At 37.6% G+C, this 27,191-nt stretch overlaps 1 protein-coding gene across 2 annotated transcripts in view; it reads right to left on the reverse strand.

Annotated features, from left to right (window-relative positions):
• LOC142345801 (TATA element modulatory factor-like) overlaps nucleotides 1–27,191 on the reverse strand; it is a 128,378-nt gene that overhangs the window by 79,759 nt on the left and 21,428 nt on the right. The window contains exons 12-15 of one of the 2 annotated variants that reach the window (XM_075398166.1): nucleotides 6,971–7,170; nucleotides 6,514–6,663; nucleotides 1,734–1,884; nucleotides 429–452 (exon numbers count right to left, since the gene is read on the reverse strand). In XM_075398166.1, the coding sequence (XP_075254281.1) occupies nucleotides 429–452; nucleotides 1,734–1,884; nucleotides 6,514–6,663; nucleotides 6,971–7,170 (525 nt within the window). The remainder of the gene's footprint in view (nucleotides 1–428; nucleotides 453–1,733; nucleotides 1,885–6,513; nucleotides 6,664–6,970; nucleotides 7,171–27,191) is intronic. The other variant, XM_075398167.1, reaches the window with a different exon arrangement.

Here is a 27,191-nt window from a genome sequence, read left to right on the forward strand (position 1 = left end):
TGTTATAAAGGTATGTCAGCTAAATAAAATTTTCTGGATACGTTTGAGTTCATGCAAAAAAAACATGGATCATCAAAAATCTCGAAATCAATAACTGCTTCAGCTAGTGGTACGCGGATACAAAATGAGAAAAGTCGAAAAAATACTATCTATGTATAGGGACCAGTTTGGCAAATGAGATCAAAATCCGGAGTTAGATAAATGCACAGTCGACAGATGTCATTCTATTTTTACATTAAATTGTGACCTTCCCATCCAGAACGTCAATTACACAGAATAAACAGCAAAGAAAGAAACAGCAGTCGGATTTGGAGAAAGAAGCTAAATTTGAAGAAGGCATTTAATCTACTTGTTCACGTAATTACCTTCAAGGTGTAATCAAATTGGGCAATGTGAAAAAGAACATTTGAACTGAGTTGAAGACTAACCCGCATATCGTTGGCAGGAGGGTGCTAGTAATATTTCTAATATTAATGAAATTATTAATTACTTCTAAAATTAATTAAATTCTAATATTAATCAATTTTACGTTTTACATGCGCAGATTGTTGGCTAAAAGATTATTCAATCATAGAATTCGTCACGCAGTTAATCAACGTTCTGTACTTAGCCCGAATGACTTTATTTTACGCTTTCGTTTTCAATTTTTCAAGCTTTGAAGCTCAGAACTTCTACCAAGATTTAGTGAAAAAAGCTTGCATGCAATGAAGCATAGGTCACATTAGTCCCAAGTGCATGAAAAAGATTTAGCCAGTGAAACGAGAATTGACAACAGTTAGGTTGCCTCGCTAAGATTTTATTCGGCTTAATTTTAATATACCAGGTCTTGTCTTGATCTTAATAAAGTGACCTGAAAAATATTCTAAGATCTTGCACGTTTAAACGGTCTGTGACGTGCTTTTTCGTCGAGCAAATTTATAAACGTCTTAGACCTTGATAAATCTTTAGGACGAAAAACTCCAAGTTACGTATAAACTTGTAAGATCTTTTCATATTTTTCAGATTACTTTAAGATCTTATCAAGACAAGAAATTCCCTTTCCTATTCTCTGGGGAATAACTTGTTCAGAAATGAACAATTATGATTCGATTTTTTTGGAACTCCAGCTACCAGGGAGTACATTGCAAGACATCCAATGAGCAATTGAATGCCCAAACCAATACCATGTCACACCCAAATTAGAACTCAATTTACGCTCGCCGCAAAATTATTAGTAAAATTATTCAAATAAGAGTTAAAAGATAGCGGAGGCACCGATGAAAACCGACTTTGAACTTTTGGCGAAGCACATTTTAACAGGGCGTATTCTCCTAAAAGCATAATTTTCAGGACACATACCAGGGCAGGATGCTTTCAAATAAGCCCGCATTAATTTCTAGAGCAACTAATACGCGCTGCATAAGCATGAGAAACGTCTTCCTGTAGACAACTCTTAAGTGTTAATCAATACATGGCAATTCTAAATCCAATTATAAATCTACTGTTTCAGAGATTTATCAATGCCATGGTTTTGGCTAGTCAGACTCGGACCAATCGTTGATTTTAGGCCGCTAATATGCTTGAAAATATCGAATTTTAAGCGAGAAAACAAAGCAAAATATAATAAACCTAAGACTTGCATTTGCAATTGTTCAGTAATAATTTACACTTGGAGTTCGGTACAGGCCTTAATAGAATATTTAAAACCCATCAATAAAAAATTTTGGAACAGAAAGATTAGAAAGGTGACGGACCATTTCTCGGTTGTTGTCCTCTAATGTGCGACACTTCCTCTTGACCTGTTCCACAGTCTGTCTCTCTGCCTCTAGATCAGCCTGCAGAATGGACATCTGCCTCTCACTCACACTCATCTTCTCACTTGCAGTCACCAACTCCTCTTTCAGTCTGAAACAGTTCACTTCGTTACAGCGTCAGGTACAAGTAATAACATAGTTGTAATAACAAGTACACGTCATGACAACCTGATCGTGTTTATGGAAAAAAAATTGTCGATCCAGTACTAGAATTTTTCATTAATGTTCTTGATGTTCAATGATTGGGCCGATTCTTGAAATAATCACTCGTCGGATGATTAAAACATAGCTGGCAGATTGCTAGAAAATAGCCGCAATAGATTCGTAGATCGGCAGTCTTAAAAAAACAATAAAAAAGACAGACCAAAAAAACTCGTCTTTTCATTGAAGGCTAATCTGTTATATTTTGATTTAAAATCTGTATAAGTTATTGCTGCCTCTATTAGCTGATCTCAAATAACCTTCATTTAGAGTGACACACACCAATTTGACCTTATCTCTTTGAATTAAAGTAAAAAGTCAATTTCAAAGTGAGAAGTCATTTTTGAGAGTGAGGTAAGTCAAGTGTGACCAAAAACTTAATCACGCGCATGAACAAAAAACTCGCTCCACTAAGAGCGAAAAATGACATCACACATTCAATTCAGTTGAAATTGCATGAACAAATGAACAAAAAGTGGCTGTGACGTCATATGGTCGTAACAAAAATCATGACAACGAAATAAAAAACATAGCCGGAAGAATTCTGGAAGCAACTCGAAGCGTCAAATCTTCACTAACAAAACCGTAATTGCAGCGGAAGCCACTACCTTTTGTATTAAACCACTACCTACTTCTCCAGGTCTGCTCTAAAAATTGGTGAAACTTAAACCACTGCCAACAAGAGAAAGAAAATGCAGCAAAATTTTATATTACTGAAAACGTTTGGTAACGTTAAAAAATCCAAAATAATTAATGTGGTCAAAAAACTGATAGTCCGAAAAAGCTGACAAGGTTATCAATAGACCTCAAATAATTCATGATTCTAATCTGAAAAAGATCGCGAAAGCAAAGGGCAGATAATAATCTTAGAAACCAAGTTAAATCTTTTCGAAAAAGAAAGCTCAAATTTAAGAAACAGAAAACACCTATAATTACATTTCTAATCAGTGCGATTAAGACAAAAAACAACACACACCTAAAACTTGTACATATGATAGACATGATTTCAAACTAAATCAAAAATAAAATTGATCATAGAAAAGACATAAGCAGCAAAAGAATATTCAAAAGCAAAAAATCGTTTAAATTAGTACCAAGGCTGAAAGAAAGCTGCAGTAAATAGTCATAAGGAGAATTTTGGAAAAACCTTGCCATCAAACTCTCAGTACTGCCATATGTTGAATGATATCAAATGCAAACCAAAGAAATGACGAAAATCTAAAAAGCTGAAATCATTCATTTGTTTACAACTGAAGAAATCAATATACCGAAAAAAAATGTACGTTCTAGGACAAAAATAGCATAATACTAACTAGAATTTGAAGAATATGGACACAATGTAAGAACCACCGTAACAAAAGACTTTCTTGATTTTTGCAAGTTAAAAATCAAAATAAAGTCAAGAAAAAGGAATACATTTCAGTGTTCAGCATTCGAGACATCGAAAAGACAACCAGTCATCCAAGAAAAAATCCATCCTCCTGAATAGAATAAAAAATAAAAAGCAGAATTCAAACATACGAAAAATTGGAACATTTTGCAAAAGGTCAAAAAACTTTTAAGACTGCATTTATGAAAATAGTCTTAACTGATTTTCAGGAACTTAACGCCAACAAATGAATGATTTTCATTCAAACGAAAATAAAATCCCTTATATCGAATAAAATACTATTTCTAGTAATTAAAAACAAAATATAACAAAAAAATGACAAAAATTAGAAAAAAATACTACCGAAATCGGATTAGCATATGTACAATTTTATAAAACAAAATTACATCGAGGTAGAAAGAGGCGTTGAGTAAAGAATTATAAAATGGAGTTGCCATATTAACTGATTTTTGACAAAAAGACGGCTGAAAGATCCAAAAAAGAAGATATTAATAGAAAAAGGGCAAAAAAAACTAAAAAAATAAAGATATATGTGCCATTTTTGAAATTGAAACGCATTTTCAGGCTCTGCAAAACACTGTGGTATCAATTTCCGAGGTTTGCATTTCAATATAGCATCGAATAAAAATTATTTCAACAAAAAATCAAATTACAAGCAAAAAAACTGGGCCACAGACGAAAAAACTGCTAAAAACGGTTATCTATATGTGCCATTCAGTCAAAACTACTTTTCAAAGTCAAAAAGTCATTCACTAAACGCAGCGCATGATCAAAAAACTTCTCTCGCTTAGCGAAAATCTGTTCACCAAGACAGCTTTTCTCACTTTCGCTTTTAGGTCAAAATGCTGCGTGAACAAATCTACTTCCTGTAAAAAAAACATAGCCGGAAGAATTCCGGAAGCGACTCGAAGCGTCAAAACTTCACTAACAAAACCGTAATTGCAGCGGAAGCCACTACCTTTTGTATTAAACCATTAACTCACTACATCTCCAGGTCTGCTCTAAAAATTGGTGAAACTTAAACCACTGTCACCAAGAGAAACAAAATGCAGCAAAATGTATTATTGAAAATGTTTGGTAAAGTTAAAAAATCCGAAATAATTAAGGTGGTCAAAAACCTGATAGTCTGAAAAGGCTGAAAAGGTTATCAATTGCCCTCAAATAATTCATGATTCTAATCTGAAAAAGATCGCGAAAGCAAAAGGGTGATAATAATCTTAGAAACTTAAGAAAGTTAAATTAGAAAGTTAAACCTTTTCAAAAAAGAACCCTCAAATTTAAGAATCAGAAAACATCTATAATTACACTTTTAATCACTGCAATTAAGACAAAAAACAACACACATTTGATTATGTTGTACATATGCTAGGCAACATGATTTCATACCAAATCAAAAATAAAATTGATCATAGAAAAGACATAAGCAGAAGAATATTCAAAGGCAAAAAAGTCGTTTAAATTAATACCAAGGCCGGAAGAAAGCTGCAGTAAATAGTCATAAGTGGCTTGCCGTCAAACTCTCAGTACTGCCTTATAATGAATGAAATCAATTGCAAACCAAAGAAATGACGAAAATCTAAGAAAACGCTGAGATCATTCATTTTTTACAACTTAAAAACCAATATACCCAAAATAAATGTAGGTGCCAGGACAAAGCTAGAAAGATACTAACTATAATGTAAAGAAAATGGGCACAATGTAATGAACACCGTAACAAAAAGACATTCTTAATTTTTGAAAGTTAAAAATCAGTTTAAAAAATTCAAGAAAAACGAATACATTTCATTCTTCAGCATTCAAGACATAGAAAAGATAACTAGTCATCCGATACGAAGATCTATCCTCCTAATGAGAACAAAAAATAGGAAAAAGCAGAATTCATAAATACGAAACATTGAAACATTTTGCAAAAAATGGTCAAAGAACTTTTAAGTTCAGACTGCATTTATGAAATTTTAACTGTTTTTTCAAAACTTAACGCCAAAAACTGATTCAATTTTTATTGAACCAAAATTGAAGTCCCACATGTTGCACAAAAAACGATTTCTAGCAATTACAACCGAAATACAAACAAAAAACTGACGAAAATCGGAAAAAAACTACCAAAATCGGATTAGCATATGTACAATTTCATGAAACAAAATTACATCGAGGTAGAAAGAGGCGTTCAGTATATAAATTATAAAAGAGAAGTTGCCATATTGACTGATTTTTGACAAAAAGACGGTTGACAAAAAGATCCAAAAATGAAGAAATTAATTAAAAAAAAGGCAAAAATTAACTAAAAAATCAAAAAATATGCGCCAATTTTCAATTTGAAACGCCTTTTCAGGCTCTGCAAAACACTGTGGCATCAATTTCCGAGGTTGACATTTCAATATAGTATCGAATAAAATTTATTTCTACAAGAAACCAAATTAAAAGGAAAAAAATTGTGCCACTTAGACGAAAAAACGGATAAAAACTGTTATCTATATGTGAGATTCAGTCAAAATCTACTTCTCAAAGTCAAAAAGTCATTCACTAAACGCAGCGCATGATCAAAAAGCTTCTCTCGCTTAGCGAAAATCTGTTCACCAAGACAGCTTTTCTCACTTTTGCTTTTAGGTCAAAATGCCGCGAACAAATCTACTTCCTGTAAAAAAAAAACCGAGAGAAAACCAATACTCCTCTTCGAGTCGTAAAAACCGAGAGAAAACCAATACTCCTCTTCGAGTCGTAAAAAAAACCAAGAGAAGGCCAATAATAGCCCCAGCTATCGCTGTGCTGCTATTAATAAAATGATTTGAATATGTTTTATGACTACGATTAGAATTTAAATAACCACGAGTTCATCAAATTAAAATTTTATATCCAAAAAAGTCACAAAATTTAACACATCGAATACCCTACCGAGTTTTAAACTTCTTACATCTCAGTTCGCCACTCAACTGGTTTTACTTTAAACCAAGACCAGAAATCTAGTTCATAGTTACACTTCCAAACTTGTAAATATTTATCTTTTTGAAATTGGCCGCTCTTAGACATGAGCTGACCAGCTTTTACTCAAAAATGAAACAGCACGTTTTAATATCATTTTACGACATAACGTTCAGTTCTTCCTTAAATTTTAAACAATAGTTGACTCACTTTGTGACTTGTTCAGTTAGTCTGGCCAGATCTGCCTCCTTTTGCTCTTTGACCTTGAGTGCTTTGGTATGCTCTGACCTCACTGTGCTCAACTGTGCTTCCAATGTCGACAACTTCATCTTCAACTCAACTGAACTCTCATTGGCCAGTCTGAACAATGCAGCACTCTTATAGCATCCAGTAAATTTGTGTTTATGTATAAAATCTCAAGTCAGCTTGAATTTGAGAAGCTTTTAGTCAAATGATTGGAGCAATTTTTAATATCTCAATTGAGAAGTCGGCACGTTTCTGTGCATTAAATTCCATCAAAGTAGATAAGTTTATGCAAAAATTTCGGAGAAAAAATGATCAAAATTCATCTTTTAGTCGAATATAATATCAGTTGAGAGCTTACAAATGAACTCGCGGGTAAACACTGAAAATGGTATCCAGAAGTTTAAAAAGGAAATAATTTTACCTTTCTGATTCAGCTGCTTGTCCAGCTCTCATTTCAGCCTCTGCCAATCTGTCCAGGTAATTCTTCTCAAGCTGAGTCCACTGTGACTGCTGGTCTTGCTGCTGTCTCTGCAATCTAGAGATTTGATTCCAAAGAGGCTGTGTTGCCTGGGAGACTCCTTCGCTCAATCCTTGACCACGTTGCATTTCCTCTTCCAGTCGCTACAACAAATAGACACTTTCGATTGTGAACCTAATTTTATCTATTTCCCATACTTTTATTCCGTGTTGTTTTAGGTACGACGCAGATGTTCAATCAAAAACCTCTGCTACAACAACATAATTACATAAAATATGAAAAGTGCAAATAGTCCCATAAAATGTCAAACAGAAGATAATCCAAGACAACCTTAGTTCAATAATAACTAGTTCATTACTAAGTAAACCGAAGAATGCATATGCGAAGTGCTGACAAGAAAAGAAAAAGCAGAGCTTATAAACCGGGTTAAAAAAGGAAGGACTGTTTGAGCTAGCAATTAACAAAGCAACACATTTTTTTCAAATAAGTTGAACAGCTGTTAGTGGAAAACCCGCCAAACATTTAAATTGCTCAATGAACTAAAACGTATGACCTTAGTTCCTCAATCTCAATTCTCAACTGATGCTTTTCGGGGAAATTTGAAAGGATTGATTTGCACAACGCCAATTTCAATAATTCCTTATCTCTATCGGACAAAACGTAAGAAAGCAATCTTTCAAAATCTGATCTTCGTGACCTTCCTTCTGACGAATCCTCTGTTATGATAACATACAACCAACAACTTAAAAATTTAGGTAAGTGGCCAATTTTGATAAATTTTCTTCAGATGATAAAAACGTTAAAATCATAATTGAACTCACTGATAATTAAACATGGTGAAGACTGCTATATTTTCCTTGGTCAACTTTTCAAGCACCTAAGAGGGAGTTTTCCCAAAAAAAATAGCAAAAAGAAACAATTTTCCATTTGGTCCCGAGCTAAAGAAAAATCTACAGGCCAATCTCATCACTAAATGTTCGGAGTAAACTTTAATATCAATGAACGGCTTCTTTCTTTAATTAAAGCAGTTTGGTTTCTGAGCTAAGCATAGCAAAGAGTCGCTTAGTTTAACTGGCTTTAGTTTAAAAACAAACAGACCAACGGCAGACGAATTGCCCTCAAACAGCAGGCGGGGCTATATAAAGGGGGGTTCTCAAGTCTGGACGCCTCTAGGGGGTTCTCAAGTATGGACGCCTCTACGCAGCAAAACAACGAGCGGGCAACCGCTCCCAGGATCCATACTCACTGTCCAGACTGCGAGAAACGGGTTTTTGCGGCGAGATCAGCCAAGCCCAGTCTCTCTGGTCCCTAGTATGCATTTGACTGAAATACATATTTGCCCTGCTTCTTCTCATCCTCGGAGGCACTGAAAAAAACCCCGGCCCAACGCTCTGTGCTATTTATCACCATAGCAGCTGGAACCAATACGGCGTCTGGTGCGGCCGCGGAGGATTGGTACACCTGAATTGCACCAACTTACAGTCCATAGAGCAATGCAACAACAAGTTCGACTGTAAGCGCTACTCTTGGTGCAAGACAATAGATAGAAGCAAATACAAGGCAAACTTTCCCCACTCACGACAACACACACCTCAATATTCTCCAACTGACTTGTAATGGTCTCAAACTAAAACTAGACATCATAGACTGGATTCAGAAAAATAACATCCAAATAGCAGCCATCCAGAGACCAACCTCAATAAGCCCCTCAAAAGCCCACCTGGCTACTGCATAATCCAAGAATATAGGCCCAAAGAAAGAGGCCAAGGTGGACGGGTAGCTTTAATCATTGAGGACGCAATTCTAATTCAAGAACTTAAACTCCAAGCCATAGAACTTACCACAGGTGGCAATAACATCAAACTAGTGAACAACTACATACCACCTTGGTCTAGCTGTGATGAAGGATACAAGACATCAATCAGTAAAATACTTGAGTTAGAAGAATGCATTATTGTCGGTGATTTCAGTGCTCATAGCCCTTTATGGCACTCGAAATTACCAGAGACAAAAGAGGAAACAATATTGCAAGTGAAATAGACCTCTCCAATCATGTATTACTCAACGAAAAAGCCAGCACAAGAGTAACTGATTCTTGTAAAAAGCTCCCTGGACATCAGTCTTGCTAGCTCAAGCTTAGCAATGAACATCGACTGGATCACGGAGTATACATTAAACTCAGATTATTAACCAATAGTTCTATCTATCACCTGTGACCTAATCACACACACAACACAAACAACTTTAATCAAATTCCGCAAAGCTAACTGGGCAAGTTTTGAAAACATTGAATTAAAAATGAAGAAACAAAGGTCAACAAATATCTACCACCCGAAAAAGACCTTAAGGAAAGCCATAAATGCAGCGATTGGCAGGCATATCCCACCAGGAAGAATTAAAAAAAAGTGGCTGCTAATTTTCTCAGCGAAGCAGTGAAGCTTTCTGAAAAAAGATGAAATTCAAAGAAAACATCCAGGAGGACCCAAAATAACGCAACTAAACCTTGAAATGAACAAACTTGTTCAAAGTCAAAAGCGAAAAAAGTGAATCGAGTTTGTACAAACACTCACTCACAGAGGTAACTGCTCTAAACTCTGGAGCACAGTAAAAGGACTTTAGTCAAGTAACGCTAAACCACCTGCAAACAGAGCCATATACTTTGACGCTAAGAAAACGACTCCTCGCCATGATCCAAGGAAATGCGCTAGCAAGTTTAAACAACAATACACTCCACACCCCAAGAAAAAAAAGAAAAACAGAAAAGAAAAACATTAAGAACAATAAAAGCACTGGAAACAGAGGCCAGAACGTTTAAGTGTAGCAACACACTGAAAACAGCCATCAGAGACACAAAAAAGTAAGGCGCTGGGCCCAGATAGAATAGCGCCAATCCAATTACACCATCTAGGCCCATAGCACCGAGATATCTCACTGACACCATAAACCTGTCTGTAAACAGTGCAAAAACTCCGAACATCTGAAGTTGGCCGGGTTATAACCCTACACAAGCCGGGAAAACCCATAGACGAATCCAAAAGCTTCAGACAGATTGCATTGCTCTCCCTCATTGCAAAACTAACAGAAAAACTACTGAGTGACTTCATAGAATATCCACTAAAAGAACATCAGAATGGCTTTAGACCTGAGCACTCCGCAACAAATCTCAACATTGTCGCCAACAAAATTTAACAAAACCTTAATCAAAAGCAACCCTGCAACTGTACTCTACTAATAGCATTAGACCTCACCACCGCTTTCAACATGGTTGATCACAACCTACTACTAAGAGACATGCTCGAGGCACCATTACCGAACAGCACTAAAAAATGCATGGCTTCATACTTACAGGGCACTTTCTTACGTAGAATATAATAATAAAAAATCAAAAAGGAGAAAAATCAAAACGGTGTCCCCCAAGAAGGTTTATTATCGCCAATGCTCTTCAACATCTACATGAGCAAGCTATCTACCCCCGAAAAGTATAAACATCACGTCTTACGCTGATGATATAACTCTAACTACATCTCACCCCACAGGTTGAAAAATTACGTGACATAATAACTCCATACCTAAATATTTTACACAACTCGCTAGAATCAAGAGAACCTAAGTTATCTGCTGAAAAATCAAGTGCAACTGTTCACAACCTGGACCAAGGAGGCCAAGTTTGACCAACACCTCACTATCAACAATTCACCAATACCAGTAAAGTCCAAGTCAAAGTACTTGGCGTTACCTTCGATGTTATGCTCCATTTTGGAGAACATGTAAAAAAGACCAAAGAGAAATTACAAAAGCGCAATAACACACTGAAAAAGTGTGCTGGTAGCAACTGGGGCTGCACAAAAGAGACAATCTGTGACTTACATACGGTGCTCCCATTTAGGCTTCCAAATCAGCAATACAAACTGGAACCATCTGCAAACGCAACAAAACATTGTTCTTCGCACAATTGCTCCTCGCAGTGTAAAAATATCTGACATCGATCACTTACAAAACGAGGGTGAAATGCTGCCTGTCAAAGCTCACACTGAATTGTTAGCAGAGCAATTCCTAGCCGGCAGTTATCAGAGCCATCGTGCTGATCATGAAACAACTTCTTCAACCAGTTTTCGTCCCATGAGACTGAAACTAAATGATACTTATAGGAACCGCGCGAAGCAACACACCAACAAAAAAGAGCAATTAAATCGCAAAGAATACAAAAATGCGCTCAGAAGTATCCACCGACATACGGTCCATATGGCGCTCTAATACCAACTGCTATGGCTACTCGTCATTGCAATCGGTCTTCCCTTTTCAGAAAAAGATCATTAAATTAATCCACCTGGCATGATTGCCGAGAATTATTTGCCAAGATCTCAAACATAAAAATTCATGAAGTCCCTATTTATGAACCAGTAAATTTTGTCTTGAAAGCCATTAATAATCAACATGCGCAAGTTTTTTTTCAATTATTTAGTAAACATGAAGAAATCGAAAGAAAGGGTAGCAAAGTAGTATAAAAAAATGAATAGAACCTCAACGGGGGGGGGGGGGACGGACATTTTTGGAAGCCTGATTTTCTCGGCCCGACAATAACGGGGTGGAACAATTGAAAATTTTGAAAATCTGAATAAAATGTTCCCCCTATTTTTGAGATTTTAGTCAGTTTTTTTGAAGATTTTATGGGGCTATATTATTATTCCATTCGTCTAAATTTTTCTTAGGCTAATTGAAACCAGTTCTAATTCTTTGCAAATTTTGCTAATTTCCCGCCATATTGTGCAGCGCTAGACAAATTCACTTTAGCTAGACCTTGTTTTACTACGTAAATTCAGTCACTTAGAAGCGCTATTGTTCGACGCTGCAAATTTTAAGCGTGCATTTATCCGATTTTAACAAAACCTAACCCAATTTTTAGCCAAAAATGTTCAGAATTTTAGGTTTTTTGGTCCCCCACTAGATTTTTGCGGCAAGATCTTAGAAAAATTTGCCGACACATCAAAAAATCAGGATTACGGGAATTAAATAAAAGCTTTCGGGGGACCCAGGGAAATCGGCTTGGAAACATTTTTGGCTAAAAAAACAAGACCCATCACTAGATAATTGTTGCGTCTGAATTTCTGGTTTCCTCTATTCGACAATTATATTCATTTATTCTTCATTCTTTCCTCGAACAGTTGGTGATCGGTTAATAATTTTTTACCCTTGTCTTGAGCAACAGTAGCGATCAGTCAGCATCAATAGTTGAAACTTGCGAAAAAAATGGCGATTTATGTTGAAAGTTGGTTTTTCTTGAGGGACACATTAGTGTTTGCCTCTTCCAAAAAAATTTTTGAGGTAATGGGGGCAAGGAAAAAGCAATAAGAGGGGGTTCACCTATGATATTTAAATTATAATAGTTTACAATTTAAATTTGGGGGGTAAAGATTTTCAAATCAAAATGATTGCCACTTTTTTTACTGCGCGCAAGTTTTAAAAAATTGTGAGGAATGCAGCTTGTTCTTCCGCCTGTCTATGGTTGTCCCAATCAGAAACCACTAGCAAGGTCAGAGTTCTTCTTCCTATATGTTTGTAATTTTTTATTGTGGTAAGAACTTTTCCACGTCCTATAAATTTCAAAATTTAATCTTCGGATAATTACGAAATTGGGTTAACTCGTCTCCACAAATGTGTGGAAATTTGGATTCCATTATTAGTGAATTGGCTTAGGATTGTAAAGAAATTGTAAAAAAAAACCTGAGGGAGATTTTTTTAAGAAAAGCGATATTACAAGAACACATGTAGAGAATTTGAAACGATTGGAGAAGCAAGACTAAATGCTACCAGAAACCGTAAAGACAAGTAAGACTCGAGAATTTTTTACACAATACCGGAATTGTTTCTTTTTATTATCCCTGCATTGCCAGAGCTTCTACAACGCCAGATTTCCCCGCAAGTATTTGTTTCAACCTAAGTTATATGACTAAGGTAAAGGCACTTCAGAAATCTAACTTCCATATCGAAATGCTTCCTCGTTCTCTGTTAACGCCATTTTGCTCTAGCGACTTCATCAGAGTCACGTAACCAATACAGACGATTTGTCCGAGTATCCAAGTATATTATAAAGAAACGCCTCTAGATAAATACTTATTGCCAATAGTATTTTGCATCAGTTTTTTCTAGTTCCTATCCCTTCAAATTTTTTAAAGTCTCTTTAGAATTTGCAGAGTCACCAAAAAAGTGGTGTATTGACGGGGGTTTATTGATCTTCACATCTGCCATTGTGGAAAGTGTTCTATCACAAAAAATTCCAAGTGGAGGGCCGAGTTGTTTGCGACCAGGGCAACGGAAATCTAGTGATCTACCTACGCAGCAATTGAGTAAGAAATCTATTTTACTGGACCGAATTGTGGGGTAGGAACTATTTTTTAAAAATTGGTCCTTTTATTTGACTTTGTTGCGTGTAAACAAAAATAAGAAAAACCCTGCATGTATGGCAGCGGAAAAGCTGACTTAATAAGTTCTCTGCGACACAAATTTGTTGCAAAAACGAATTTTGATACAGTCTGATATGTGCAGGAAGAACTGTGCTCTGTCACACGCTGTGGCAGTTCAACCCCTCCTGATACGTTGGACTACACCTTTCACTTTCTCACACTTCACGCGTGCACCATCACAAACTCTCACTATACACAGGAAATTTCTAGCCCAAAAAGGGGGGACGGTACAAATTTAACTTTTTAAAAAAACCAATTGGGCCATATAAGCCCGACTGCAAGTGTTTTTTGGACAATATAGGTACAAATACAGGATGAGACAAGACCTTTTAGTTTTGTTTGGTTCGTCAGTCCTCTTCGCTATTACTTTCTATGGTTCTTGCTCGTCTTCTCTTTTTGGTAGGTGGTTGATCTTGCAGATTTTGTCGATCAATTGTTACTGGGAGGTTGGCTGGCGGTTGTTCATCAATTGTGATTAGAGGTTGGGGGCTGCTATCTGAATCTTCCATCGCTTGACTTAGAATGAATCCATCGCAAGCTGCGTCTGTAGAGGAACCACTGTCCGAAAACTCTGCCAAATTGTCAAAATCTACCAAATTTTGATTCAATTCGTCCTCGCTATAATTTCGCTGGTGAAAACCTGGGTCGGGAATTGAGTTGAAACTTGTGTTTAGAATGCTATTAGTTTGTGGAACGTTTGCTGACTGTTGCGTTTGACGTTTGTTTTTTTGCTGGTTTTTGTTTTTTACCTGCTGCGAGCTATCCTGCGCATGCTGCCCGCTTTCCTGCGCCCGCTGCCCGCTTTCCTGCGCATGCCGCCCGCTTTCCTGCGCATGCTGCCCGCTTTCCTGCGCCCGCTGCCCGCTTTCCTGCGCATGCTGCCCGCTTTCCTGCGCCCGCTGCCCGCTTTCCTGCGCCCGCTGCCCGCTTTCCTGCGCCCGCTGCCCGCTTTCCTGCGCATGCTGCTCGCTTTCCTGCGCATGCTGCCCGCTTTCCTGCGCATGCTGCCAGCTTTCCTGCTCGCTTTCGCCCAAGTCATCGGCGCCCCAATCGGGGTCATTCATTATTGATTTGAAGAACATATCCTCTCTTATTGAACGATGACCATAGGGCAGCATGGAAACTTGGTCATTCATAATAAATCGTTTGTCATCGTAGCCTGACAAAGATTTCTTGTTGACCACAATTGTGTGCAGCCTGTGGTTGCTTGAAGCTATTCTCGTGTTGAGCAGACGCACCACCTCACCGCCCAAAAGAGTTTGCTTGTACAATTCATGCGTCATGCTGCGACGTGCATCTTTTGTGACCCCTTTTGCTGACTGTTTGGTGCAACCTGAAAAAAAACTTAGTTTATTTCAAATTCAATCTATTGTTTCCATACCCAAACAAACTTTATTTGCTAGAATGATTTGCATATGCCTGTTTGTTTTGATTACTTGTGTTTGTAGAGTGAAAGGGGGGGGGGCTAGTGAAAAAGACTTGCCTTCAGCGAGCTTGATTGAATACAGCTTTGACTTGAGTCCACAAAACTCAGCAATTGGCCGGCTTCCGATCTCATCTTTGAATTTAAGAGTGACACGTGCATTGTCCCCGCTATACAAGGGGTGTTCTGGTGGAAAGTTTGAAAAATCGAACTGTTCAGCGACCGACTTTTTCCGTTGTATTTCTGCAAAGAAGTCTCTTGAACGCACTTCATGAGTAAAGTAAATTGCAGTCAAAGTTTTTCTTCATGACTTTGTAGTGAAACTCGAACATGAACTTCTTTGCCAAATCCAATATACAGGCACCCACTATGGTTGGTTTGTCCCAAAGTATTTCTGATTGCTGAAGGCATGCTGTGACAAGATCTTCACTAGTAATCGGGCTTGTCTGTCCACTTTAGCGTTTCCTCTTCCGTGCGGGTTATCCTGACTTTCATTCGGTTTCGCTTTCCCTCACAAGTTTTTCCAAACGATGAGTTAACCATCAATTTGAAAAAATCCTCAAATTTATTCTTCGCTTGCTTTCGCTTTTCCGTGTTCAGTTGTACGTACGGTGCCAGCCACTTTTGCTGTTTGAACGAAAGCACTCTATGAAGCTTGGTCACCACCAATCCTAGTCCAACGTAGAGTTTGAGGGTTTGATAGTGCAGAGTGTAATTCTGTTTATCGAACAACGTCTGAATGAGCTTTTTCACCTGCGGGGGTTTTTTAATTTGCATGTCGGCCAACAAGCTGCTTTGATACTCACTGAGCCAGCATTCATCAATCGCATCTTTTGTGGGCGCCAAAGGAAAATCAGAGTGTAGATCGTGCAGGCTGTCGGGATAACTGAAATCGACTTCAACTATGTATCCAACCTCATCATCATCAGGCGTATTCAATATTCGACGCAAAATTTCCTGGGCTTACTCATCGGTCCATTCACTTTTGTTAAACATTTCGAAATCATGGAGGGGTAGGGGGAATTTTTCCATGATTCCTCCATACAGATTATTGGCATCGATCATTATTATGTTCTTCGGTTTGTAGTCCGAAAGAAACTTGTTTGCGCGACAGAGCCGCTTGCTGTAAACCGAGCTCACGCCTCCTCTTATAAGACTTTCTACCATGTCGAGGTGTTCCCTTTCTGTTAGAAGATGTAGTTGAGGGTTGCATATTTTGAGCATTGCATCTCCTGTCAAGTTGGAAGCCGTGTAATACTGGCAGCAGTCGAGCCCATATGTATCATAGCACACTTTTCTAAAGCAGAGTACTACTGCAGCGAGGAGAAACACATCTGTTGTCAAATACAAATTGTAGTAGTCACCAATGTTTTGGCACTTGAATAAATTGAACACTTCGAGGGCTCGCTTGTATTCATCTTCACTCACTGTTACCTCGTACTGCTGCAAACTGTTTGTCCATTTCTCGAGAGGGAGAAGCTGGGCCTCTTGCAATTTTTCAAAGCTATCGACGAAGCAAAAAGGGAACGAGCCTTTTTGTTTTAGCAAATTAACCGATGTTGTTGGCCACGCTTGAAAATGTTGTTCCAATAAGGTGAATTGATCAGATGGCAAGTTCTGTACCAACTTGTCGAGCGATGCATTCATGAACTTAAATGAGTCCAATAGTCTGATATACTCATACTGGCTTGTCCAAACACCTTTCTTGTTTTGTGTTGTTTTCATATGCACTCCAATTTGCAATGAGATGAATTTCTCACTCGTGCTTGGCACAACTGAAATTGTGTTTTTGTCATTCAGACTTTGTAGTGCTAATACTACGTGATGAAGATCATAGTTTGCCAAGTTGTGCGCAAATAGGGGGGTGAAGTTTAGAGTTTTGCGTTTGAAATTGCACTGCGCATGTGCCCATCCCAAAAATTTTCCTGTGAAATGGCAGTGGTCTAGAACAGTGGGATCTTGTGAGGATGTATTCAATTCAGTTTCACAAATCCAACACAAACTAGCTTAATCTTTAGTGATTGTTGGCTCGCCGGCAAAGTTTTTGTGTTGTTGTTTCACGTCGTATATATCCCTAGCAATTTGTTCCAGTGACTTAACAAATTCAACCATGACATTCGGACCACATTTGAGATCGAAGTAGAATGGCTTTGTTTCATTTAAAGCAACGAAGAGCAAAGCATAACTACACGGCTTGTGTTCCTCCAATGCTCTAGTAACTGAGTTTTGTTGTGTATTGATAGTGTTAGCAACTGGTTCAATTATTGACTCCAGATCGAAAAATCCAACTATCGGCGCAAACCATCGGGCTTGAACATTTTTGAATTCAAAGTTTTGCTGTTTGGCTTTCGGCATTTTAATTATTGCTTGCGTGTTTTGATGGCATATTTCTTCATGTCTCTCATGTCAATCCAATGAGGTGCTGATGTGGAAACAGTTACGACACAAATGGTTGTCAATGCGCTGGTGTTTTTCAAGATATTTATGAATAAGTGCCTTGATATTTGTGATCAGGACATAGTGATGCATTGATCCATCACTTAGCAAGAGCAGATCCAGATTGAAATTGTAGTTCTTATTATTTGATATGCGGAAAGGAATCAGTTTCTTGTTCGAGTGTCGAAAAACATTAACGCTTACCATATTCAGCAGTTCAAATTTTTCCATTTGGTGAAAAGCCAAAGGCATCATGAATTCACCAACCGGTTGTTTTGCTCTTGGATTTTCCGAACTATACATTATTGGATTTGTTTTTTGTCTCCATGAAGCGTTGGCGGGTATCAACCGGGGTCCGAATGTGTTATGGTACTTAGCTGTATAGCAGTAGAGAAAACATTTCTCGTCTTGTCGGTTTCGAATGTTCAACAGGTACTGACATTTTGCTAGCTCAGTAGGCAGAGCTAAATATGAAGAAGCAGCAATTGGTTTTGACCTGGCGAGCCTCAATTCAATGTTTTCAATGCTATCTACTGTCCAACCGCTACCATGGGATGCAAAGTTGTTCAAGGCAAGCAGCATTTGTTCAACCATTCCAGCGAAACAGGATTTGCTCAAGCCTGTGAAGTCGACGCGCTGCATTTTTGAGCTGATGTATATTTTGATGCGATCTGGCTGACTGCTAACGTTTTCATCATTCGATGGTTTTGTGAGTTGTACCAGTGCGCTAAACTGAAGTTTTTGTGCTTGATTTTGGGTGTTGAGTTGAACAACGTTTTCAATCTCATCACGTTTGCTACGCATGAAACTTAGCAAGTCTATTTCATGTTCTCCCACTGGTATGTCATATGTTTTCAAAACACCGCCGAAAGCTTGCTCGGACGGAAGAATTCCAGAACTTGGTTTGTTTTCAGCATCAGCATCCCATACTCGCAGTCCATGATTTTTACTCATGTGCTCCATGTACTTGAGGTTGTCTGTGAAAAACTTGTTGCAGTATAGGCAATAGCGTGGGTGGGTTGAGTTGTGTTGTTGTCTCATATGCGTCTCGAGCTCGACAACTTTTTCATTAGCAAATGCGCACTCATCGCACACGAATACGTTTGTTTGTGCATAATGTTTATGCACATCTTTCATGTGCCGACGTAAGCTTCGTTTGTCCGAAAGTGTCTTTTTGCAAACTCTACACTTCTCTGAATTCATTACAGGTGTAAGAACTTGAGACAAATAAGGAACTGGGGTGAAAGTTTTCAAGAGGAAAGAATGAAAGTTTTTTGCTGTTGCTGATTAGTTTTGATAAGACTGTTGAAAATTATTTCTGTAACTTGAGTTGAAAGTTAAGGCAAAAAGCAAATGAGAAAAATTTAATGTTGGAGGGGACACATTTTCACAACACTCTCAACCAATCAGAGTGCGCGTCCTTTTGTTTACTTTTGGGACTGAAAGCTACTGCTCCACAAATAGTGGTTGGGGGGGCAGCAAGTCTACCAGACTGTTGTGTCAATATCACAGATGCACTTGTTTACCTGCTTTGCTAGTTTTTGTTGGTTCATCACAGGTGATTCTGAGCTCACAGTTTTACTTCTTAATTACATAGCCTAGTTTTGTTTCACTTTCTCTACTGAATAATAGCAATTGGTGAAATATGTTTATTGACTGTTTGTCATGATATGAAAAAATCCAAGCTTTAACTGGGATTATTTCAACCCGGTCTGTCTTTGCTTATTTGTTTACGGCAATGTCTCACATACTTGTCTGTTCAATGTCTGAATTTCGCCGCATCGCCTAAATCTTTCTCTCAAAAAATCATGCAATGTCTAGCGCTAAGATTGATTGTTAGAGAAAATTAAATTAAGAACTAGTTTAAAGAAGGAAACACAAAGTTCATACGTTGGAACAATGAAAAGCAACAAATGAAATGTTCAATATGCACAATGAGTTTGAGGTGGGTTTGTTTTGTTTAGAGTCGAGATAACTTGATGACCTTCTTGACGGGGGCATAGCAATTGCTCAATGGAGGTGTTTCATCGAAGTTGACATCATCAGAAAAATTGTTGACAAGCGACGGGAGGCTTTCCGGGGTTTTTGTTTCTTCACTTGGCGACTGATCAAAATCCCAAAAACCAGATATTTGCTCAACTTCTTCTAGCTGCCCCAATTGATTCTCCCAAATTTCAATGCAGTCATGATCGTAGTCTGCAAAAAGTTTTCTTGTTCGCTTCGCCAATTTTTCACATCCTGCTTTTTTGTTTGAATGGGAGTAATACATCCATAATATCGATGAGCATATGGAGATTCTTCTTCTTGTCTTGGTGATTTTTCTGGCGTTTTTGTAAGATGAAATAAATCGTTTTGTTTTGTGTATTCAAGTATTGGTTCAATGTAATTAACTGGAACAATAAAGCTGTTTTTTGTGTGCCATAATTGTGTCTTGTCATCAAAGCTTTCCTTTACAAGGACAATAATTTCGAAGTTGTGACACATTCGCACAAGGGTTCGAGTGCCTCGCTCACTTGTTTTTGCTATTTCTAAATATTCAGCAGCCATATTGCAGGTGATGGATAACAATTGAGATGTTTTTGTTCTGATTTTACGGATTTAAACGGTAAAAAAGCACAGAGTTTCCTCTGTAAGGAAAGTTTTATAAAGACTTAAGAGCAGAGTCTAAAAGCAATTCTGAGAACAAGAGAATTGAAATCTTGTTTTTATATGATATGGAACTGAATGGAAAAGGAGGATGAAAGCAAATTCTAGAAGAAGGTTAAGTAGCAAAAGCTTTGCAGTAATGTAATAAGGTGCCAAAGAACTAAAGAATTTTCACAAAACTTATATTGAACAACAAGAAAGAACAATGGCGGATAGATTGAAAAAATTGTTGCAGACCGATTTGTTTATTTGACTTAATCATTTCATCATTATTCCGTTATGTCTATAAATAGATTTATGTCATATTGAACTAAGTTGAATTGGGGTGCTCTCGGGAAATATAAATAGACTCGAGGAGTTGAGTTAATTTATCCATTGCTAATGAAAATTTGTCAGTTTTTAGATTTAAAGGTCGGGATTTGTAAAACTGTTTTCTGCTATGGCCTTTATAATGCTTGGCCCGGCGATGTTGCATTAGTGAATGGAAATTTTTAAATTGCCTTGGACAATTGTGACATTGAATGGGTCTTGATTCAGCAGGGTAGATTTTTTCCGATCTTTTGAATTTCATATTTCGTATAAACGTCATAGCTGATATAGAGGAGTATAAATTTGTTTACACGCTAGGGTGGGTGGGTTTGTTTGCTCAGCTGTTATCTTGTCTAGACATGTTGGCGTGGGTTTTTAAATTGTTTACATTCCAACAAACAGTAAGGTATTAGTCATTCATCGTTTCAGATTACTTTGATACAGTTTGTCTCAATATATGCAACATTATGGGTAATGTTTTGTCTAAGGATGCTGAGTACAGCGACTTTCATTTGGATCTCTCGCTCAATACAAAACGGCTTGTTAGGGCTGCTGTTAAGACTTATCATACCACTGGCACCTATTTATCCTTGAAATTGTTTAAACGTGATAGTGAACATGTCGATTGGGATTTCAATCAAAAAATTACACTTTCGGCGGTAGAGTTTCGGTTGATATGTCAGAACATAGTAAAACTAGATCAAATGCTTGATCAACTAGTTGGCTTGATCGACTCACTTCTAAAACCGGATTCAACTGATGACTCGAAGCGTCCAGCAAAACGGGCCGGAAAAACACCGCCTCAGCGCCAAAAGAAGATACCGAAAACATCTGTAACAGTCAACGAGGAATCGGAATAATTTCTATTATACCTTTTGCTTCCTGTCATTGTTCATGCTTTCATAGTTAGTTCATTAGCTTTTTTTGTTCGTTATGGTTGAGGCAATGTATGAGAACAGTCCTGAATATTTCAAGAAATTTCAAAAACGTTTCAAGTACAATATTTGTGAGATGGAACCAAAACTTGAAAACACAACAATTGAAAAATATGCATATGGTTATCATTCATCTGCAACAGTTATCGAAGGTTGTACATTTGGCTCCAATCATTATCATGTTATGTATGAATTTGGTTCGCAGGACGATAATATATTCGATTCTCTTTATGTACCTGCGATGATACCGTGTCTCGTTAACTGTTTCAAATTACTTATTCAACCTAGGCAAAAAGACTTGTTAAACGTGGTGCAATTATTTCACGACTACATGTTGCTGTTGAGTACCTTTCAAAATCAACTTCTTCAGTTACCAAGAACCAGAAGAAATTTCCAGCACCTTTGAGTGAGGCAACAGCGACATCTATTAGTACTTTAACGGCAAACAAACGTTTTTCTACAGTCCCTGATGTAACTTTGAAACGATTTTGCCAGCTTATGCTAGGTGAACACTCCTCAACTCTTTATCAGATAATGGATATTCTGCTTAGTGGCCACGGGAGTTTTGTGCGAGAAACCTCAAACTCTTTCATAACCTTTCAATTTTGTAAAAATTGATATTCAAAAAGTGTTGTTTGAAAATTAAATTAAATTTTACTTCATATGTTTTACAAAAGCTAGCAACTCTAATTCATTTACATCAGGTATAAAAGGAAATTTCTCACTATAAAAATAATGAACAATATATATGCAAAATAAACCACAAAGCTGGCAGTCTGAGGATTGCAATGGAGACGGAATGTCTCTTCTATGTTCCATGATATCCATCATTATCTCCAGGTCTTTACACTGTTGTCAACGGTTGAAAATATCCTCGTAGGTAGTCAAGGGTAGAGCCAATGGATCTGCAAAGTATATTATTGGGTATGCATATTGTTTAGCTAGCACTACCCAGTGGGTTCCAATAGAGTTGGATCGTGATGCATTAACAATAATGAATGTGTTGGTTTGCAAGTTCAGAGGATAATTATCAGCGGCAAAAACCCCTCTGAATTTGAATTTGAGGTGTTTACACTTTTTCACTTGATGATGAATTTGGTCTTCGTCCATTAGTATGTGATCATGGGAAGAGCGTTTTTAGACGCGTTTCTTGCCGAGTCAATGTAGATAGTAGACGCTTTTTCTCCAAGAAAAAAAATTTCAACGTTATGAGCTAACGCTGCATCGAACTTGAGTTCAACAGACAATGATGAATTTGTGAGCTCTGGATGAATAAAGTCATGAGTTGCCTCTTGAGTGCTGGTCAGATCAAATACCATTATATAATGGTTTGCGAACTCACTCAGAGGTATTCCGTGGCCGTTTTCTACATAATCTAATGCACTCATTGAATTGTAGTACAACCTCTTGTTGTCAGTTGTTGACATTAGAGTTCCAGCCGTTGCAAAACCATTTCGATAAATGGTTATCTCTCAAACCAAATTTTTGATAATGGAATGGATTAGCGGCATTGGTACCGATGAATGCTGTACCAACGCATAATGCAACAATGACTCTTCTGATTGGCTCTTTAGTGGAAATATCCTCATGTTTCCAGCTTTGTTGGCCTGTTGTAGCCAAGAATGTTTTAGTAATTACTTCATTGTATCGGTAAATTGCCGGAGTTTTCAATAATGTCTTCTCAATTGCACCTACAACATTATCTGACACCGTCATTTTCCTGGTAAATAAATTCGCCTCATCTATTTTAACCTTGTAGTGTTTTGCTGGGTCCTCGCTGATGACAGCAAAGTCATCTTGAGATCTTCTCATTGAAATTCGTAAGGTAACTCCACTAACCAAATGTTTCACACGAAAAGAAATCAACCGCCAACTTTCCATATAACGACATACGTGCGGATTGTCGCACTGTTCTTTTTCTTATGTCTGATATTGCTGTTGGAATAGTGCCGGGGTTTTCTTTATACTCGTAACCCTGACATTTCAGCCAGGTTTTCTTTGCGTCTGTACCGTGAGAGAATTCAGTTTCTATGAAACTTTTGTGTGCATAGTGTCCATTAGCTGTTGAAATTTTGATACCATTTGCAGAAACAGTACAGTCGGCGAAAAGTGAATGAAGGATATTATTAGCAAAATATGGAAGATCACTGGCATTAGCGTCACCAGCTGTGTAGCGCAAATCCGTTCCATCTGTTTGAAGTATTCGACACTTGATCTCCAGGTAAATTTTTGCAACTCAATAAAATTGTTGCGATCACCAACAACTTCAAATTCCAATGAAGATCCTGAAGGCGAATAAAGCGGTCCTGTTTTTTGCTCGAATGATTGATCAAATGTTACCAGCAAAGGTGGTTTTTCAAATAAGTCTAAAGAATTGTGAGTGGCTTCAGATGGTATCACAATATTAGTTCGCATTTTTCACTCGCGAGAAAAAATCCAGACGACTCCTTTTTGGACGGGGTTTTCGAGAAATGATTCTTCTGGTTGAGATTTTTCGTTTTTGGTTTGAGCGAGGTCTCATGTATTGTCGTCTATTTCGTCTAATTATTTTACGACCTGATGCAATACGTGATTGGAGAGATCCACCTATTTGTTTGCGAGCTGTTTTGGCTACTGTACTTTTCAGTGCTTGTTTTGCTGACTTTCTTTTGGTTGCAACTTCTACTAACTCCGGTGCTCCTTGAACCAGTAAATCACGCCCAATCTTTTTCGCTGCGGGCCAGAGAAATTTGCGTGCTAATGGCAGAGCAACTCTTCCAATACCTGCAGCAAGCGCTCCAAAACCGCTGTCCCTTTGTCTGTAGTGTCCGGAAAAATGCGGCAATGATTGAGATGCTTGATTGCTGCAGTATGCCTCCATATCAAATAATTTTTTGAAATTTTAAACTGACTAACTTTTCCGGTTCCAGTAAAAGGAATTAGTTTTCCAGTTTCGTTTCTCAACTCTACCTGGAAGTTCTGAATGTTGTTTGATAATATTGGCTTGTAATCCAAATTTGTGTAGGACTTGTGGTATATGGGTGTCACTGTGTTTATGCTACCGTTTCTCAAACGTCTTTCAGACTCAATGATTTTTATTACCGGAGCTCTCACATCACCAACGTTCTGATGTTCAATTATATCAATGTATACAAATATTAACTGTGATCCGCAAGTAATATCAACTGGAAAATCTCCAACATGTCGGTTCAAAGAGTTGCCTGCATTTTCTGACTTGTAACCAATATGAAGAAAACCATGATTCGAAATATCTCTTATTCCTTTAAAACCAAGAATACTGGGTACTTCTTCATCTTCGAATGACAAACCTTCGTTAGGTCCAAATTTCAAAACTAACTTTTGCGTTACAGTGTCAAAATCATAGTCAAACTGTTTCAATTGAGCGATTCGAAAAATTTCTTCCAGAAGCTCTTCTGAACTGTTGTATATACTGCGAATTCTTCGAAGTTGTCCGGTGCGGTTATGTGAAGCATAAAGATCAGCGCCAGAACTGACATACGCAACTATTTCGGCTGAGTTTACATTATTGATGTTTGATGAAATTATATTGAAGCAAGGGCAACTTGCCAATCTCCATCTAACTGTAATGGTTGGGCAAGTTGATTTCGAAACTTGGCCATAGTATTATTGGTAAAAATTCCCATTGATGCATTCGATATCAAATCAATAGTAAATTCTTTATTAATACTCATGTTTAGTCTTCGACAGGAATGACGTTCACTTGGACTAATTCTGGTTCATAAAATTTACCTTCAATTATAAAGTTGTTTGCGTCTATAAGGTTGTATGTTGGTGGACTGAGGGTGGCAACCTTGAATACTGTGAAGACTTCGTCTGTGTAATTTTGTTTATAACCTTTCCTAAATATTTCGTCTGGCTTTGCAATCCGAACCAGGTCTCCTTCTTCGTATTTCAGCTTGTACTTTTTTGTGCTAATTGCTAGGGATATTAAAAACGGTTCATGTTTTTTAAAAGTTTTATTAGGTGGAAGTTGGGTAACACGATTAACACGACTGTTTATAGTATTTACAAACTGGGGCAATTCCTCAATATAAGTCCAAGTCCAATTTTCCTCCAGGTATTTGTGAATAATGTTTTTGAGCGATCGAATATTCCTCTCAGCAAATGCCGACTTGTTTTCGTTTTCTGTTGTATATAAATGAATCTCCTTCTTTTCACAAAATGTTTTGAATTCACCTTTAAACTCGGATCCCTTGTCTGTCCAAACCCTTTCTGGTTTTTTCTGTTTGATCATTTTTTTGGAACGCTTCAACAGCATCTTTTGCATATAAAGCTTTCATTGGTTGCACCCGTAGGTATCGCGATAAAACATCAACAGCCACCAGTAAATATTTGACTCCATTGTTGTGTTGGGCAATTTTATCCATATACGCCACATCGACAGACCAGATTTCGTTTATTCTGTATGCAACAGCTTTTAGTCTCGGAAAAGTTTTTCTGAATTGTTTGTATTTTGTGTATGGGGCTTTCGACTGAAGGTATTGAACCACTTTGGATCTTGGTAAACCACTGGCTTTCTTCAAGTTAGCAATGCTACCAAAAGCTGCACTACCTTTTGTGTATGATTTGTTCAATTGTTTAACGTGAGAGGAAGTAATTTGTCCACGAGCTAGACGGTTGGATTTCGACTTTTGCATCTTCAAAGCTTCCCTCATCGTCGCCAGAAGCTTTTGATTCTTCTGTTCTCGAGACTCCTGATTCTTCGTTTTCTGGTTCATCCTCAAACAACTGTAACTTTTCGTTTAGTGATAAGGCAAAAAATTTTTTTGCGTATGTATTACAAGTTAATTGTGAACTGATATCTAGAAAGGTCAGGACTTTGTAATGTTCAAGTGAAAGCTTAGATGTTGTTTGTTGTAGATCGTAAAGAAAATCTGCGACAAGAATTCCCGTGCTTGACTTATTAACCATTAGTCTTGATGTCTGATCCAGCGATAGAGATTCTGACTCTTCTATTTTTTCCAATATTATGCCCGCTTTTTCAAACTTTTTTCTATCAAGGTGTTTAATATCTCTCAAAACTCGCTCCCTGATTTCAGTTGAAATTTTTGTATCAATTTTGTCATCTCTAGTCTCATTCAACTCATCTTTGATATTCTCCAAAATATTATCGGTCTGGTGTTGCGTGTCTTGTTGCGTGGTAGAAGGTGCTGGTGGAGACTTGCTTCTTTGCAACAGTGATATTTGTTTTGCTTTCTCTCGGACATTTTTATTGTTGAGAAGTTGAGCAATTTGAGGTTGTTCATTCGCATACATTTGACGAGGAATTAGCACAAGCTCTTCAGTGTGCATTTTGCTCCAGAAAAGCAATACAAGGTAACGCAATCAGTTTAATTAGACGAATTCCAGAATCTGATCGAAAAATTTTGATTCTCTCACTTTTTTCAACTCGCCTGTCTGCAAGTTTACGTAGTGGTTTCTCGAATTTTTTTAATTCAACTTTATTGATTGGTACAACTCCAGAGAGCACGTTCATCACACAGTCACTCAAGAACCAAATGAAATCGCCCTGATGTAATATTTCTATTTGAGCTGTGTTCTCATTCCTCTTATTTGCCCATTGCTTGAGCATAAGCAAATGTTTCTTTTTCATTTGTAATTGTTGTAATGACTGCTTCAGGGGACGAAATGTAAGAAATAGAAGGATCCGGTCCAATTAGTTGCGATGAAAAACGTAAACCCTGACTGGTTTTTGGGTCGAGATCAATCATCAAATGTCCAAAGGGCTCCGCAGTTGCTAGTTTGTATGCTTCTTTTATCAGTTGGAGACAATTCAACTGTTTTCCAAGATATTCAATTTGTTGAATGTCACGAAGCGACTTGAATAATATTATGTGTGTTGTATTCAGATCAATGGTTCTGGACCATTTGCTTTAATGGAACAAATTATGCTTGACGTATATAACATGTAATTTGCGATGACGTCCTGAGGT

The sequence above is a fragment of the Convolutriloba macropyga genome, chromosome 9 (assembly GCF_964194025.1).
Source record: "Convolutriloba macropyga chromosome 9, txConMacr16.3, whole genome shotgun sequence".
NCBI lineage: Eukaryota > Metazoa > Xenacoelomorpha > Acoela > Convolutidae > Convolutriloba > Convolutriloba macropyga.